Source organism: Piliocolobus tephrosceles, unplaced genomic scaffold (assembly GCF_002776525.5).
Source record: "Piliocolobus tephrosceles isolate RC106 unplaced genomic scaffold, ASM277652v3 unscaffolded_36897, whole genome shotgun sequence".
Lineage (NCBI taxonomy): Eukaryota > Metazoa > Chordata > Mammalia > Primates > Cercopithecidae > Piliocolobus > Piliocolobus tephrosceles.
Genome location: NW_022320861.1, coordinates 10520 through 24535, shown reverse-complemented (window position 1 = coordinate 24535; position 14016 = coordinate 10520). Strand labels below are relative to the sequence as shown.

At 45.7% G+C, this 14016-nt stretch overlaps 1 protein-coding gene across 2 annotated transcripts; it reads left to right on the top strand.

The window, feature by feature from the left end:
* The first annotated feature begins 324 nt into the window (after window positions 1-324).
* On the top strand, window positions 325-13991 carry LOC113222961 (mpv17-like protein). Of its 2 annotated transcripts, XM_026452535.1 has the most exons (4): window positions 325-771; window positions 5104-5174; window positions 13275-13304; window positions 13386-13991. In XM_026452535.1, exons 1-4 carry the CDS (start codon window positions 462-464, stop codon window positions 13563-13565), a joined length of 591 nt encoding a protein of 196 aa, XP_026308320.1. In that variant the 5' UTR covers window positions 325-461; the 3' UTR covers window positions 13566-13991. The 2 variants fall into 2 exon arrangements, with proteins under 2 accessions (XP_026308320.1, XP_026308321.1); XM_026452536.1 differs by lacking the exon at window positions 13275-13304 and having other exon boundaries at window positions 13386-13977.
* The last annotated feature ends 25 nt before the right edge of the window (window positions 13992-14016 follow it).

Sequence of the window (14016 nt, the reverse complement as noted above, 5' to 3'; positions counted from 1 at the left end):
GGAGGCTGAGGCAGAAGAATCCCTTGAACCCCGGAGGTGGAGGTTGCAGTGAGCTCAGATCGCGCCATTGCACTCCAGCCTGGGCGACAGAGCGAGACTCCATCTCAAAAATATCTAATTAACTAATAAAAATAAAAATAAACAAGTAAATAAATAACCACATGCCTTCTGCCTCTGTGGCTTTGCCTGTTCTGGGTATTTTGTGTGAATAGACCCATGCATGGGGGTGGGACCGGCACCTTTCAAACGTTCACCCCCAACGACGGCCCGTGACCTCCGGATTGGACGGCGCGAGCTGAATGTGCGGGTCGGGCGCCCAATCGCTCAGGAGCATCTGGAGGGGGCAGGTGCAGGTGCGGGCGGCGCCAACTCAGGGCTGCTGGAGGCCCAGGAGGCTCGGACGCCGTGCAGGAAGCTGCTGACCACGCCGGCTCCTGATCGCAGGCGCACACAGCGCGGACATGGCGGGCTGGTGGCCGGCATTCTCGCGCGCGGCCCGGCGCCACCCGTGGCCCACCAACGTACTGCTCTACGGCTCGCTCTTCACTGCCGGGGACGCGCTGCAGCAGCGGCTGCAGGGCGGCGAGGCCGACTGGCGCCAGACGCGGAGCGTGGCCACGTTGGTGGTGACCTTCCACGCCAACTTCAACTACGTGTGGCTGGGCCTGCTGGAGCGCGCGCTCCCGGGCCGCGCGCCGCGCGCGGTGCTGGCCAAGTTGCTCTGCGACCAGGTGGTCGCTGCGCCCATCGCGATCTCGGTCTTCTACGCCGGTGAGGGGCCGGGAGGGGACCTCGGGGGTAGGACCCGCTATTGGGGGACTGGAGGCAGGGACTCGGGATCAAGCGGCTGGAGGGAGGGCGCTGCAGGAGCCTGGGGTCCCGGGCAGGAGCTGGGGCTCTGAGACGGGGGCTGCTTCAGGGACCTGGAAGGCCAGGGCAAAGGCTGGAGGCTGGGGTGTTTGATTGCGAGAAGTTGCGGGGGGCACTGGCTGGGGAGCCGGGAAATTGGGAAGCCAGAGGTCCACCGAGTCAGGAATTTAGGGCACTAGGGTCGGGGCTGAGACTCGGGGGTTGGATGTAGGTTAAGGCTGGAGTAGGCAGGGCTAGGGAGGTCTTTTCCCCTGAAAAAGCGTCCATGGGAAAATAAAGGAGATCCCAGTTCAAGGCCATAGCAGCTGCATGACCATGAACCAGTCCTGGGGCAGGGAAGGGACCGACCTGCTCTTCAGAAAATCCATGCCTGGGGCTCCGGGGCCAACACAGGAACAAAATACAAGGGGACCCATGACCCTGGGGGGCAGAGCAGGTGGAATCTGAGGTTGGGCCTGGATCTTCAGAAAACTCATGCCCAGGGGCCTAGTCCTGCTTTGGTGACAAGATTTTCCCCTGGGGGTCCCACAGAAGACATCAAGGGACCTTGGATCCTTGCCATGGAGGACTATATACTTGTGAGGGTTCAGGGAACCCTCTCCTTAGAAAATCCAACCCAGGCCTGGGGTGTGGGGGGTGGGGGCTTGACTGTGGAAACCTTCTCTACTGCCTACAATTAGAGCAATGGAAATGTTACCTGAAAAATACCGGGGTTCATTCCCCTAACGAGTCCCAGATGACTCCATCAAGAGGCAGGTTTTGGTCAATGGGAGTTTTACTTGGCACAAGTAAGGAAGACACTGGGCGTGTTCTCCAAAGTAGTGTGTCCCCCCGAGAAGGAGACAGGAGGGTTTTATGGGGTGATGGAGAAAGGAGAGGGTGCGTGATTGCATGCAGAGTAGGAGTCCCAGTGAGTCATGATGCTAGCACATAGATTGCATGGGTTACACAGGTTATAGTCGTGAAGCTATAGCTTCTCCCAGGGTGAAGACTTTAGCATGGAAATGAGGAGAGTTAACTTGGGTTCATCTATCAGTAACCTGGGGTCACTTCGGAGCTGGTTTAAACAAACAGGTTGACCTCATTCCACCCAGGGTTGGGGAGGAACAGGTTGAGGGCAGGAGGCTGTAAAACAGGCTGATTGCTCAAGCTGGTTAAATTCTTGTGATCTTTGGAGATCTTCCGTCTGCTTACAGAAGGGGACCTGTGGCCTCTATCATCATTGCAATTTCTATAGCCTTGAAGGGGATGGGGTGGGTAACTGGGGAGAAAATCTCTGTGGGTCTTAAGCCTGACCTTGCGATTGGGGAACAAGGTCCCAATCCCAAATGGGAGGGAATTTCTCCTAAGGGCTGTTGGTGCTTTCTAAACCAGGTTGAGGTCAGACAAGCCACCATCTTGAAGAGAGCTACCCTGCCCCCTGAACCTTATTTTGAAGAGTTGGATTCACTTCCTTTCCCTACAGACCCCACCAGAAACACAAACAACCTGGTTGCCTATTGCCATTGTGGCCAACTACATGGCTGATGGGATCAGTGTGTCAGGAGGACAGACAGCCTGAGAGCTAGGGCCTCCTGTTTTATCAGAAGGTCTTTGCCTGGTCCCAGGGTGTGATTTCCAGACTAGATTTGCAAACAGCTTCCTAGCACCTGTTACAGAAGCCTTGTACACCGGTGAAGGGGTAGGGGACCAGAATCCTATTTAATCCTGAAACAACTAGTGAGATTGTTCTCTTTTTCTTTTTCTTTTTCTTTTTTGGAGACAGAGTCTCGCTTTATCGCCCAGGCTGAAGTGTGTAGTGGCCCGATTTCAGCTCACTGCAACCTCCATCTCCAGGTTCAAGCAATTCTCCTGCCTCAGCCTACCGAGGGACTGGGATTAAAGATGCACACCACCACGCCCGGCTAACTTTTGCATTTTTAATGAAGACGGGGATTCACCATGTTGGCCACACTGGTCTTGAACTCCTGTCTTCAAGTGATCTGCCCATCTCAACCTCCCAAAGTGCTGGGATTAGAGGCATGAGCCACCTCGCCCAGCTGGTTTTCAGTTTTTCTGGTTCAGTTTTGGTCACCTCAAATTTCCATGAAGGGGCAAGTGGAAGGGGATGGATTAGAGTTTTGCATGAGGCTCTCTACATGGAAATTGCACCAATGAGATGATCTTTTTGCTGGGGTCACCTTGGGGAACCAGAGTTGTAACAGATTAACAACTCTGGCTTGGGAATCAGACACCTGGGTTGAATTCCGTCTGCTATTAACCTCTCTAAGCTCTTTTCCTCATTTGTAACTCTACCTACCTTAGCGAACTGTAAGGAGGGACACATGAAATGAGGCGCATAAAGTACTTAGCATTTAATTAATGCTAGGTAAGTGGAACACAGTATTACCAATATTTTGCTGAGTCATGTAAGAATCTTCTGTAATTAACTAATAAGGCTCTTATTTCCCCTACCTCCTAACTGGGGATTGGAAAGAATTTTTAAAGTACTCTCGGCCGGGCGCGGTGGCTCAAGCCTGTAATCCCAGCACTTTGGGAGGCTGAGACGGGCGGATCACGAGGTCAGGAGATGGAGACTATCCTGGCTAACACGGTGAAACCCCGTCTCTACTAAAAAATACAAAAAACTAGCCGGGCGAGGTGGCGGGCGCCTATAGTCCCAGCTACTCGGGAGGCTGAGGCAGGAGAATGGCGTGAACCCGGGAGGCGGAGCTTGCAGTGAGCTGAGATCCGGCCACTGCACTCCAGCCCGGGCGACAGAGCAAGACTTCGTCTCAAAAAAAAAAAAAGTACTCTCAGTTTTACAACCCTTTCTAAAATAGGAGAGCTTTGCCTTGCTACCTGAATTTCATTTTTCTTTTTTCCTTTACTTTTTCTGAGACAGGGTCTGACTCTATTCCCTCAGGCTGAAGTGCAGTGATGTGATCACCCCTCATTGCAGCCTCGACCTCCTAGGCTCAAGCAATCCTCCCACTTCTGCCTCTGGAGTAATTGGGACCACAGGCGTGCACCCCTATACCTGGCTGGTTTTTAAATTGTTTTGTGGAGACAAGGTCTTGATATATTGCCCAGGCCGTGAATTTCTCTTCAGGGAGGTTGAAGATCAAAGTTTTCAAAGTGTTTTTAGGAAGGCTGAATTGGTGTTCCACTTTCAATTTTTGAATAGGGTAATACCGATGGGAAATTTGTAGTTGCCAGAGTATTTGGGTCCACTAGCCTTTTCTTATTTTTATATTTTTGAGATGGAGTCTTGCTCTGTGACCCAGTCAGGAACGCAGTGGTGTGATCTCAGCTGACCGCAACCTCCAAATCCTGGGTTCAAGTGATCCTTCTGCCTCAGCCTCCTGAGAAGCTGGAATTACAGGCATGCACCACCACGTGGGGCTAATTTTGTAGTTTTAGAAGAGAGGGAGTTTCTCCATGTTGGTCAGGCTGGTCTCAAACTCCCAACCTCAGGTGATCCACCCGCCTCAGCCTCCCAAAGTGCTGAGATTACAGGCGTGAGGCACCACAACCAGTCCACTAGCTTTTTTTTAAAAGATAGAAATTAAAAATTCAAAATGTTCAAATGTTCGACATTTCACAAAATGTTTGCAAGGTAGAGAAAAGTAACCAATAGGCCCACTATTGTAACTTGATTCTTTTTGTGAATTGCTATAGTTTTTGAAAAAATAATTGTTCTGCTATAACTTTTATACTCTGCTATTCTCACTTCGTATTTATCATTCCTTTAAAATTTATCTAGTTTTAGAGTGGAGATTATGTTCTATTTTCTTTTTCTTTTCTTTTTTTTTTTTTTTTTTGAGACAGGGTCTTGCTGTGTTGCCCAGGCTGGAGTGCAGTGTCAGGATCACAGCTCACTGCAGCCTCTACCTCCCAGGCTCAAGCAATCCTCCCACTTCAGCCTCCTGAGTAGCTATGACTACAGGCACGCCACCACACCTGGCTAATTTTTGTATTTTTTGTAGAGATGGGGTTTTGCCCTGTTGCCCAGGCTGGTCTCTAAACTCCTGGACTCAAGCAATCTGCCTGCCTCGGCCTCCCAAACTGCTGGGATTACAGGCTTGAGCCACCGTGCCTGACTATGTTCTCTTTTCACTGTTGGATCAGAAGGGTCGTATTGATGGATGATACTGATGGTTACTTTGCATTTTGGAATGGAAAACTGAAACCTGCACTGTTATACGGTACCCTACTGAATGTTTTAAAATTCTTTTGGTGTTTTGCAAATAGGTATGAGCATTCTCCAGGAAAAGGATGACATATTTTTGGACCTGAAACAGAAATTCTGGAATACCTATCTGGTAAGACAGGCATTTGAAAATGTAATCAGTATCTTTTTCTGTATATATGTGTGTGTGTATATATATATTTATATGTAGTATTTATTTATATAAATATATATAAATATATATTTTTATATATAGTAAAGCCTCTCCTCATATATCAAAATAACTTGATTTCTCTGTCAAAATATTGGACCGTTCTGCCAACCAAACTGGAGCTCTAATTTAGGAATAGTTTAATAGAAATGGACTTAATGTTGAGGTGGGAGAATTTCTGGAGCACAGGAATTTGAGGAGTTGTGTATATATATATACACACACACAGAAAAATACTTTCTGTGTATATATTTATAAACATTAAAAAATCTTTTAGTTGACACATATATGTACATATTTTCAGTATACATGTGATAATTTAATACATTTGTATAATCATATCAGGATTATTTGTGTGTGTGTGTATATATATATATTTTTTTAATTAAAATTTTTTTGGCTGGGCGCGGTGGCTTAAGCCTGTAATCCCAGCACTTGAGAGGCCGAGACAGGCTGATCGCGAGGTCAGGAGATCGAGACCATGCTGGCTAACATGGTGAAACCCTGTCTCTACTAAAAAAATACAAAAAAACTAGCCGGGCGAGGTGGCGGGCGCCTGTAGTCCCAGCTACTCGGGAGGCTGAGGCAGGAGAATGGCGTAAACCCAGGAGATGGAGCTAGCAGTGAGCTGAGATATGGCCACTGCACTCCAGCCTGGGCGACAGAGCGAGACTCCGTCTCAAAAAAAAAAAAAAAAGAAAAAAATTTTTTTGAGACAGGGTCTCATTCTGTCAACCCAGGCTAGGATGCAGGGGCATGATCATGGCTTACTGCAGCCTGGACCTTCTGAGCTCAAGTGATCCTCCCACCTCAGCCGCCTGAGTAGCTGAGACTTCCCTCAGCCGCCTGAGTAGCTGAGACTTACAGGCATGTGCCACCACACCCAGTTAATTATTTTTAAAGTTTTTGGTAGAGAGAGTCTCACTATGTAGCCCAGGCTGGCCTCGAACTCCTGTGCTCCAGCAATTCTCCCACCTCAACGTTAAGTCCATTTCTATTAAACTATTCCTAAATTAGAGCTCCAGTTTGGTTGGCAGAAGGGTTCAATATTTTGACAGAGAAATCTTCAAGTTATTTTGATAGATGTATGAGGAGAGGGTCTAAGAGTATCTGTATTTCTCATGAATTGGAAAGAAATAATGTCTCCGGGCCAGGCGCACTGACTCACGCCTGTAATCCCAACACTTGGGAGGCTGAGGCAGGCTGATCACTTGACGTTAGGAGTTTGAAACCAGCCTGGCCAATATGGTGAAACCATGTCTCTACTAAAAATACAAAAAATAGCCGGGCACGGTGGTGCATGTCTGTAATCCCAGCTACTCAGCAGGCTGAGGCAGGAGAATCACTTGAACCTGGAGGCAGAGGTTGCAGTGAACTGAGATCGCACCACTGCACTCCAGCCTGGGCAACACAGCAAGACTCCATCTCAAAAAGAAAAAAAAAGAAGAAAATAAGTAGTATCTCAATGTTGTCAATGATTTCTGACTTTATTAACTCTCATTAATGATCACAATTTATTTTGTGAATTTTACAGCCCAAGTGATAACAATGTATTCTGTAAATTAGGATTCTATTTGCAAAATAGGGACTGCAGACTGTGAGTGGCTTAATGGAGTCATTCCCACATTCAGAGCCAGTGTGTTCCGGTGAACTTTCTGCAGAGTCCTGGTGAAGAGAACTTTAACATCACAAAGGTATTGGTAGCGAAGGAGAAGGTTTCCAAGGGTTATTTCAAGGTTTGAAGCAAATCAGTGGTTTTACTGTTTGCTTGCCACAAATATATACAGTCCCGTCCAATACGTATTTATTCATTGATTCAGTTAATATTTATTGAACAGTGTCCTTAAGGCCTGGCAAAATCAGGGATGCTTTTCATCTCTGCCCTAGAGTATGTTTGATTGCGTTCATCACAAGGAGGTAGATCTTTGGGATTACAGAATGTTCACAGACTGGCCTAGGGCTTCACATGTTCTTCATTCCCTATCAAAAGCAGTGTTGAGCCACAGCCAGCTATTACCTCCACAGCTTCTAGCATCATCTGTTGGATGGTACCAAGCCCCTGAGCCAGAATTACTTGATGGCTAGAGGTAGAGGATGGAGAAGTTTGAAGTCAGAGGCTTCCCCTGAGCCTCTACACTCAGGAACAGTAACTACAAGGAATGTGTTCAGAACTCTTGTGATTTCTCTTAGGGCAGAAATTGAGGACCCCATGGTGATAACCAAATGTGATTTTCTTCTGTTTGTTTTTTGTGTGTGGCTTTTTATTTTTAGATGGAGTCTTGCTCTGTCCCCTAGGCTGGAGTGCAGTGGCACCACTTCGGCTCTCTGCAACCTCTGCCCCCTTGGTTCAAGCAATTCTCCAGCCTCAGCCTCCTGAGTAGCTGGAATTACAGACTTGCACCACCACATCCAGCTAAGTTTTTGTATTTTTCAGTAAAGATAGGGTTTCACTATGTTGGCCAGGTTGGTCTTGAACTCCTGACCTCAGGTGATCCACCTGCCTCAGCCTCCCAAAGTTCTGGGATTACAGGTGCGAACCACCATGCTCAGCCACTTCTTCTGTTTTATTTTGGAAAAAGGAACAAGTTTTTCCATTATGTTGTAAAGTCTATGGAGATATGTACATCTAACTCTTTTTCTTTTTTAAAAGAGCAAGGGCCTGGGGCAGTGGTTCGTGCCTGTAATCCCAACACTTTGGGAGGTAGAGGCGGGTGGATCACAAGGTCAGGAGATTGAGACCATCTTGGCTAACATGGTGAAACCCCGTCTCCACTGAAAATACAAAAAATTAGCAGGGTATGATGGCACGAGCCTGTATTCCCACCTACTTGGAAGGCTGAGGCAGGAGATTCGCTTGAAACCGGGAGGCAGAAATTGCAGTAAGCCGTGATCGTACCACTGTACTTCAGACTGGGCAACAAGCGAGACTCCATCTCAAAAAAAAAAAAAAAAAAAAAGCCAGAAGGAAGTAGGCAGCTCACACCTGTAACCCCAGCACTTTGGGAGGCTGAGGCAGGAGGATTGCTAGAGCCCAGGAGTTTGGAGACCAGCCTGCTCAACATAGTGAAACCCCATCTCTACAAAAATAAAATAGCTGGGCATAGTGGCATACATCTATGGTCCCAGCTGCTCGGGAGGCTGAGATAGGAGGATTGCAAACCTGGGAGGTCGAGGCTGCAGTGAGCTGTGATTGCACCCCTGCACACCAGCCTGAGTGACAGAGTGAGACCCTGTTTCAAAAAAAAAAAAAAAAAAAAAAAAGGAGGAAGTAGAATTGGGAGAGAAAGAAGCTTCAGGAGGCAGGGATTTATAAATGAACAAAACCACAGGAACATTTGCATACTGTTTTAAAAAAACAGTAGTTACAATGAGTGAGTCTCATCTACCTTCAGGAAAAGAAAGAGGGTAAACCAGTGCTCTGAAGCTGAGCCCATCTGGAGATTTTGTGGGAAGATTTCCTGTAATAAGAAACTGTTGTCCAGGCAGGATGGCTCACGCCGGTAATCCCAGTACTTTGGTAGGCCGAGGTAGGCAGGCGGATCAAGAGGTCAAGAGATAGCGACCAGACTGGCTAACTTGGTGAAACTCTGTCTCTACTAAATATGCAAAAATTAGCTGGGCGTGGTGGAGGGTGCCTGTAATCCCAGCTACTCAGGAGGCTAAGGCAAGATAATTGTTGGAACCTGGGAGGTGGAGGTTGCAGTGAGCCAAGATCGTTCCACTGCACTCCAGCCTGGCGACAGAAGGAGACTCCCTCTCAAAAAAAAAAAAAAAAAAGAAAGGAAGAAAAGAAAAGAAACTGCCTTCCAGGTTGTGTCCTAGGTGTTAGTGGAAGATACCCAAAAACACCATATAAAACACAGATTCTGACCTAAAGGGACTTAGAGTCTAGTGGGATGGATAGATAAATAGACAAGTTATTAACTAGAGTTTGACGAGAAATGCTTTCAGATTCCATGGGTACTTAGCACAGCGAGGAGGTGTAGAGGGATCAAGGAAGTCTTGCTGGGGCCAGGCACCAGTGGCTCATGCCTGTAATTCTAGCACTTTGGGAGGCCAAGGTGGGTGGATTGCTTGAGCTCAGGAGTCTGAGACCAGCCCAGGCAATATGACGACAAGACCTCATCTCCAGAAATACAAAAATGAGCTGGGCATAGTGTCTCGCACCTGTAGTCCCAGCTACTCAGGAGGCTGAGGTGGGAGGATCTCCTGAGCCCAGGAGGTTGAGACTGCAGTAAGCTATGATTGTGCCACTGCACTCCAGCCTGGGCAACACAGCGAGGCCCTGCCTCAAAATCAAAAAATAAATAAATAAATAAAAAGATCTGGAGTTATGTACGTACTGGGGGACAGGGCATTCCAGGGGCAGAAGAGCTGAGTAGAGTTGACAATGTGTGAAGCACCATGGTATGCCTGGAGGGGAGAAACCACAGGCAGTTTGGCGTTCACAGAGTATTTGTTGAACAACTTGGAATGAGTTTGGATCCCGGAGACTGTTGAACGCCTGGAGCTGAGGATCTTGAACTTCACGGTTAGGTAATGGCAGCAAAGGAAACCAAAGTTGGGAGTTATCGTAACCAAGTTTACATAAGAAATAAGGAAGCACATCGGGTGTGGTGGCTCATGCCTGTAATCCTAACACTTTGGGAGGCTGAGGCAGGAGGATCCCTTGAGGTTAGGAGTTTGAGACCAGCTTGGGCAACAGAGCAAGACCCTGTCTGTATTTAAAAAAATAAAACTGGCCTGACATGGTGGCTCACGCCTGTAATCTCAGCACTTTGGGATGCCGAGGCGAGCGGGTCACTTGAGGTCATTAGTTTGAGACCAGCCTGACCAAAATGGTGAAACCGTTCTCTCCTGAAAAATACAAAAAATTAACCGGGTGTGGTGGCGTGCGCTTGTCATCCTAGCTACTTAGGAGGCTGAGGCAGGAGAATCACTTGAACCTGGGAGGCGGAGATTGCAGTGAGCCGAGATTGCACCACTGCACTCCAGCCGGGGTGACAGAGCAAGACTCCGTCTCAACAAACAAAACAAAACAAACAAAAAAAAGTGAGGTGAGTTCAGTTTGGGAAATGTTGAATGCGAGATGCCTTTGGGCTATTCAGAGGGAGATTGCCGAAGCACAGAGGAGAGTTCATGGCAGTGTTTAATTATCTTTAGTGCTCACATGTCCCAAATTCGGCCAATGGGAGTCCCTCCAAGCTGGTTCCTGTGTCCTGTGACATCACCCGTCTTCTTTCTCCTTTTCTTCTTTCATAAGCCACTTCCTTTCTGGCATGATGGTATGTTCCAGAACCATCTTGTACCTTGCACCTGCCCTGCCCTGGCCCTACAATCAGTCATTTCTCTGAGGCATCCTGATTTCTTTTGGTGAGGGAATGGTTTGAGAACAAAATATACTACTGCATGATACTACATTCTGACAAGAAAAAAAACACAGCCATAAGAAATAAAGCCATGGACAGGTACAGTGGCTCATGCCTGTAATCCTAATACTTTGGGAAGCAGAGGTGGGAGGATTGCTTGGGGCCGGGAGTTCAAGACCAACCTGGCCCATATAGTGAGGGCTCATCTCTATTAAGAAAAAAAGAAAGAAAGAAGGAAAGCCATGTTTGGATGAGTTTAGTCTTTTGATTATTTTTGCTAAAGTTTTAAATTCTTTTTTTTTTTTTTTAAGACAGAGTCTTGTTCTGTTGCCCAGGCTGGAGTTCAGTGGTGCAGTCTTGGCTCACTGCAATCTCCGCCTCCCGGGTTCAAGCAATTCTCCAGCCTCAGCCTCTTGAGTAGCTGGGATTACAGGTTCCTGCCATCACACCCTGCTAATTTTTGTGTTTTTAGTAGAGACAGGGTTTCTCCATGTTGGTCAGGCTGATCTCAAACTCCCCACTTCAGGTGATCCGCGTGCCTTTGCCTCCCAAAGTGCTGGGATTATAGGGGTATATTTTGTGTTTAAAGTATATTTAAAAATTAAGGGCCAGGCTCAGTGTCTCATGCCTGCAACCCCAGCAGTTTGGGAGTCCGAGGTTGGCAGATCGTCTGAGGTTGGGAATTTGAGATGCACAACAAGAGCGAAAGTCCGTCTCAAAAAATCAATAAATAAATAAACAAATAAATAAAAATACACATTATATTCAGGTGCGGTGGTTCACACCTGCAATCCCAGCACGTTGGGAGGCCAAGGCAGGCAGATCACCTGAGGTCAGGTGTTCGAGACCAGCCTAGCCAATATTGCGAAACCCTGTCTCTACTAAAAATACAAAAAATTAGTCGGGCGTAGTTGTGTGCACCTGTAATGCCAGCTAATCAGAGGCTGAGGCAGGAGAATCGTTTGAACCCAGGAGGTGGAGGTTGTGGTGAGCCGAGATTGCACCATTGCACTCCAGCCTGGGCAACAAGAGCGAAACTCCGCCTCAAAAAAAAAAAAAAAAAATATATATATATACACACACACATATACACATTATATGTAATATCTACTTTTGAATATAAACATACATATTATAAAACTTTTATTGCAATTGTTTATTTTAGAAACTTCAAAAACACAAATTAGTGAAAAGAAGAAAATGTCTATAATACCACTTTTAAGGACTATTTTAAAAACTTCTAGCCTTTTTTTTGAGGTGTAATTTACATACCAAGACTTTTTTAAAAAAAAAATTCATAATGGTGACTTTTTCATCAGACTGTATAGGATAAAGTTTGTTAAAATATCTATCTAAGATACTTTGTAATATATGAAAATTTCAGCTAAACTTGTTCTATAGCATCACATGGTTTGAATATATTATTAGAAAATCATTCCATAAACAATGGTTTGGTATATAGTATTAACAATTCAAGACTGGGCACAGTGGCTCATGGCTATAATCCTTTGGGAGGCCGAGGCAGGCAGATCACCTGAGGTCAGGAGTTCAAGACCAGCCTGGCCAACATGGTGAAACCCTGTCTCTACTAAAAATACAAAAATTAGCCGGGCATGGTGGCAGGCACCTGTGATCCCAGCTACTCAGGAGGTTGAGGCAAGAGAATCGTTTGAACCTGGGAGGCAGAGGTTGCAGTGAGCCGAGATCTTGCCACTGCACTCCAGCCTAGGCGACAGAATGAGACTCCATCTCAAAATAAATAAATAAATAAAATAATTTGGCCGGGTGAGGTGACTCACGCCTGTAATCCCAGCACTCTAGGAGGCTGTGGTGGGCTATTACTTTTGCCTGGGAGTTCGAGACCAGCCTGGGCAACACAGAGATTCCGTGTCTCAAAAAAAAAAAAAAAAAAAAAAATTAAATTAAAAAAATAAAAACTAAAGAATTCATTGATGATTCTGTATTTACAAATATATTCCTGCATCACTTTTTCATGGTAACCAGGAAATTGCAATGCATAAATATATGTTGTCATTTCCAAAGCAGCTGTCTTCCAGAATTGGTACTGATTCTAGTAGACCTTTCATTCTGGTGTTAAAAATATAATTAATACAAATGTCTTGTACCTAATAGCTTTTTTCCCCACAATTCCCCAACCCCCTCACTCTAGAGGCCTTAAGTAGTCTGATTTAATCAGCTTAGTCTGAAATGTAATACTACCTCAGCATCTAGTTGGCCTAGTATTTCTTACTGTTTTATGGAATGAACTGTGCAACTGTTTTGTGTGGTTAAAAGGTATTCTAGGCTGGGTATAGTGGCTCACACCTGTAATCCCAGGCCAGGGTGGGCGGATCACCTGAGGTGGGGAGTTGGAGACCAGCCTGGCCACCATAGTGAAAACCCATCTCTACTAAAAATACAAAAATTAGCCGGGTGAGGTGGTGTGCGCCTGTAATCGCAGATACTCAGGAGACAGAGGCAGGAGAATTGCTTTAACCCAGGAGGCAGAGGTTGCAGTGAGCTAAGATTACACCACTGCACTCCAGTCTGGGCAACAGGGTGAGACCCTGTCTCAAAAAATAAAAAATAAAATATAAAAAATAAAAGGCATTCTAATAAAGTTGTTGCTTTTTTTTTTTTTTTTTAATTCCAGAGCGGACTGGTGTACTGGCCCTTTGTACAGGTAAGTTCCCCCTACTCAGTAATATTAACTCAGGGCTTTGGTTTCCATGTGGCCCTAACGAACTCTCTCTCTCTGTTCCAGCTGACCAACTTCAGCCTTGTTCCTGTTCAATGGAGAACAGCTTACACTGGAGTCTATGGTTTTCTCTGGGCCATCTTCATCTGTTTTTCCCAGCAGAGTGGTGACGGCACATTGAAGTCAGCTTTCACCATTTTTCGTACAAAGTGGACCAGCGCCATAGAAGGGTCCCCGGAGAAATGAGACATCAAGGACTCTCTTAAAGGGACCACATATTTGACCTAAAATGCACAGAATTGCCTACAGACAAAATACTTGATGTGCCAATTATGCATTTCATTTTGAGGAATTACTGCTATTTGTAGACCCACTTTTTAAAAAATTATCAATGATTATTTTTGAATTATATTCAGACATTTTTTCCTCTTCTAGTCTGAAATATTACTTCTCTAATATTTTGGTTAATATGAATAATAGTGGCAAAATGGCATTTCAGAATTATTAATATTTTAATGCAAGTTTCAGGAAACTTGGTTTTGATTGTTTACATTTCTATTCTAAAATCTCAGGTTATCTCCTGAACACTTCTGGGCAGATGAACTTTTATACCAAAAAATAGTTCTTATAGTGAATTTTAATTTACATAGAACTCAGTCGAAATGAAGATTTTTTTTTTTTTTTTTTTTTTTTTTTT

Bases quoted from the DNA above. Each gene is read 5' to 3' on its own strand.
- LOC113222961 (XM_026452535.1), top strand. From the start codon at position 462: ATGGCGGGCTGGTGGCCGGCATTCTCGCGCGCGGCCCGGCGCCACCCG. The intron at 772-5,103 runs GTGAGGGGCCGG...TTTTGCAAATAG, and splicing joins GATCTCGGTCTTCTACGCCG to GTATGAGCATTCTCCAGGAA. The intron at 13,305-13,385 runs GTAAGTTCCCCC...TCTCTGTTCCAG, and splicing joins TGTACTGGCCCTTTGTACAG to CTGACCAACTTCAGCCTTGT.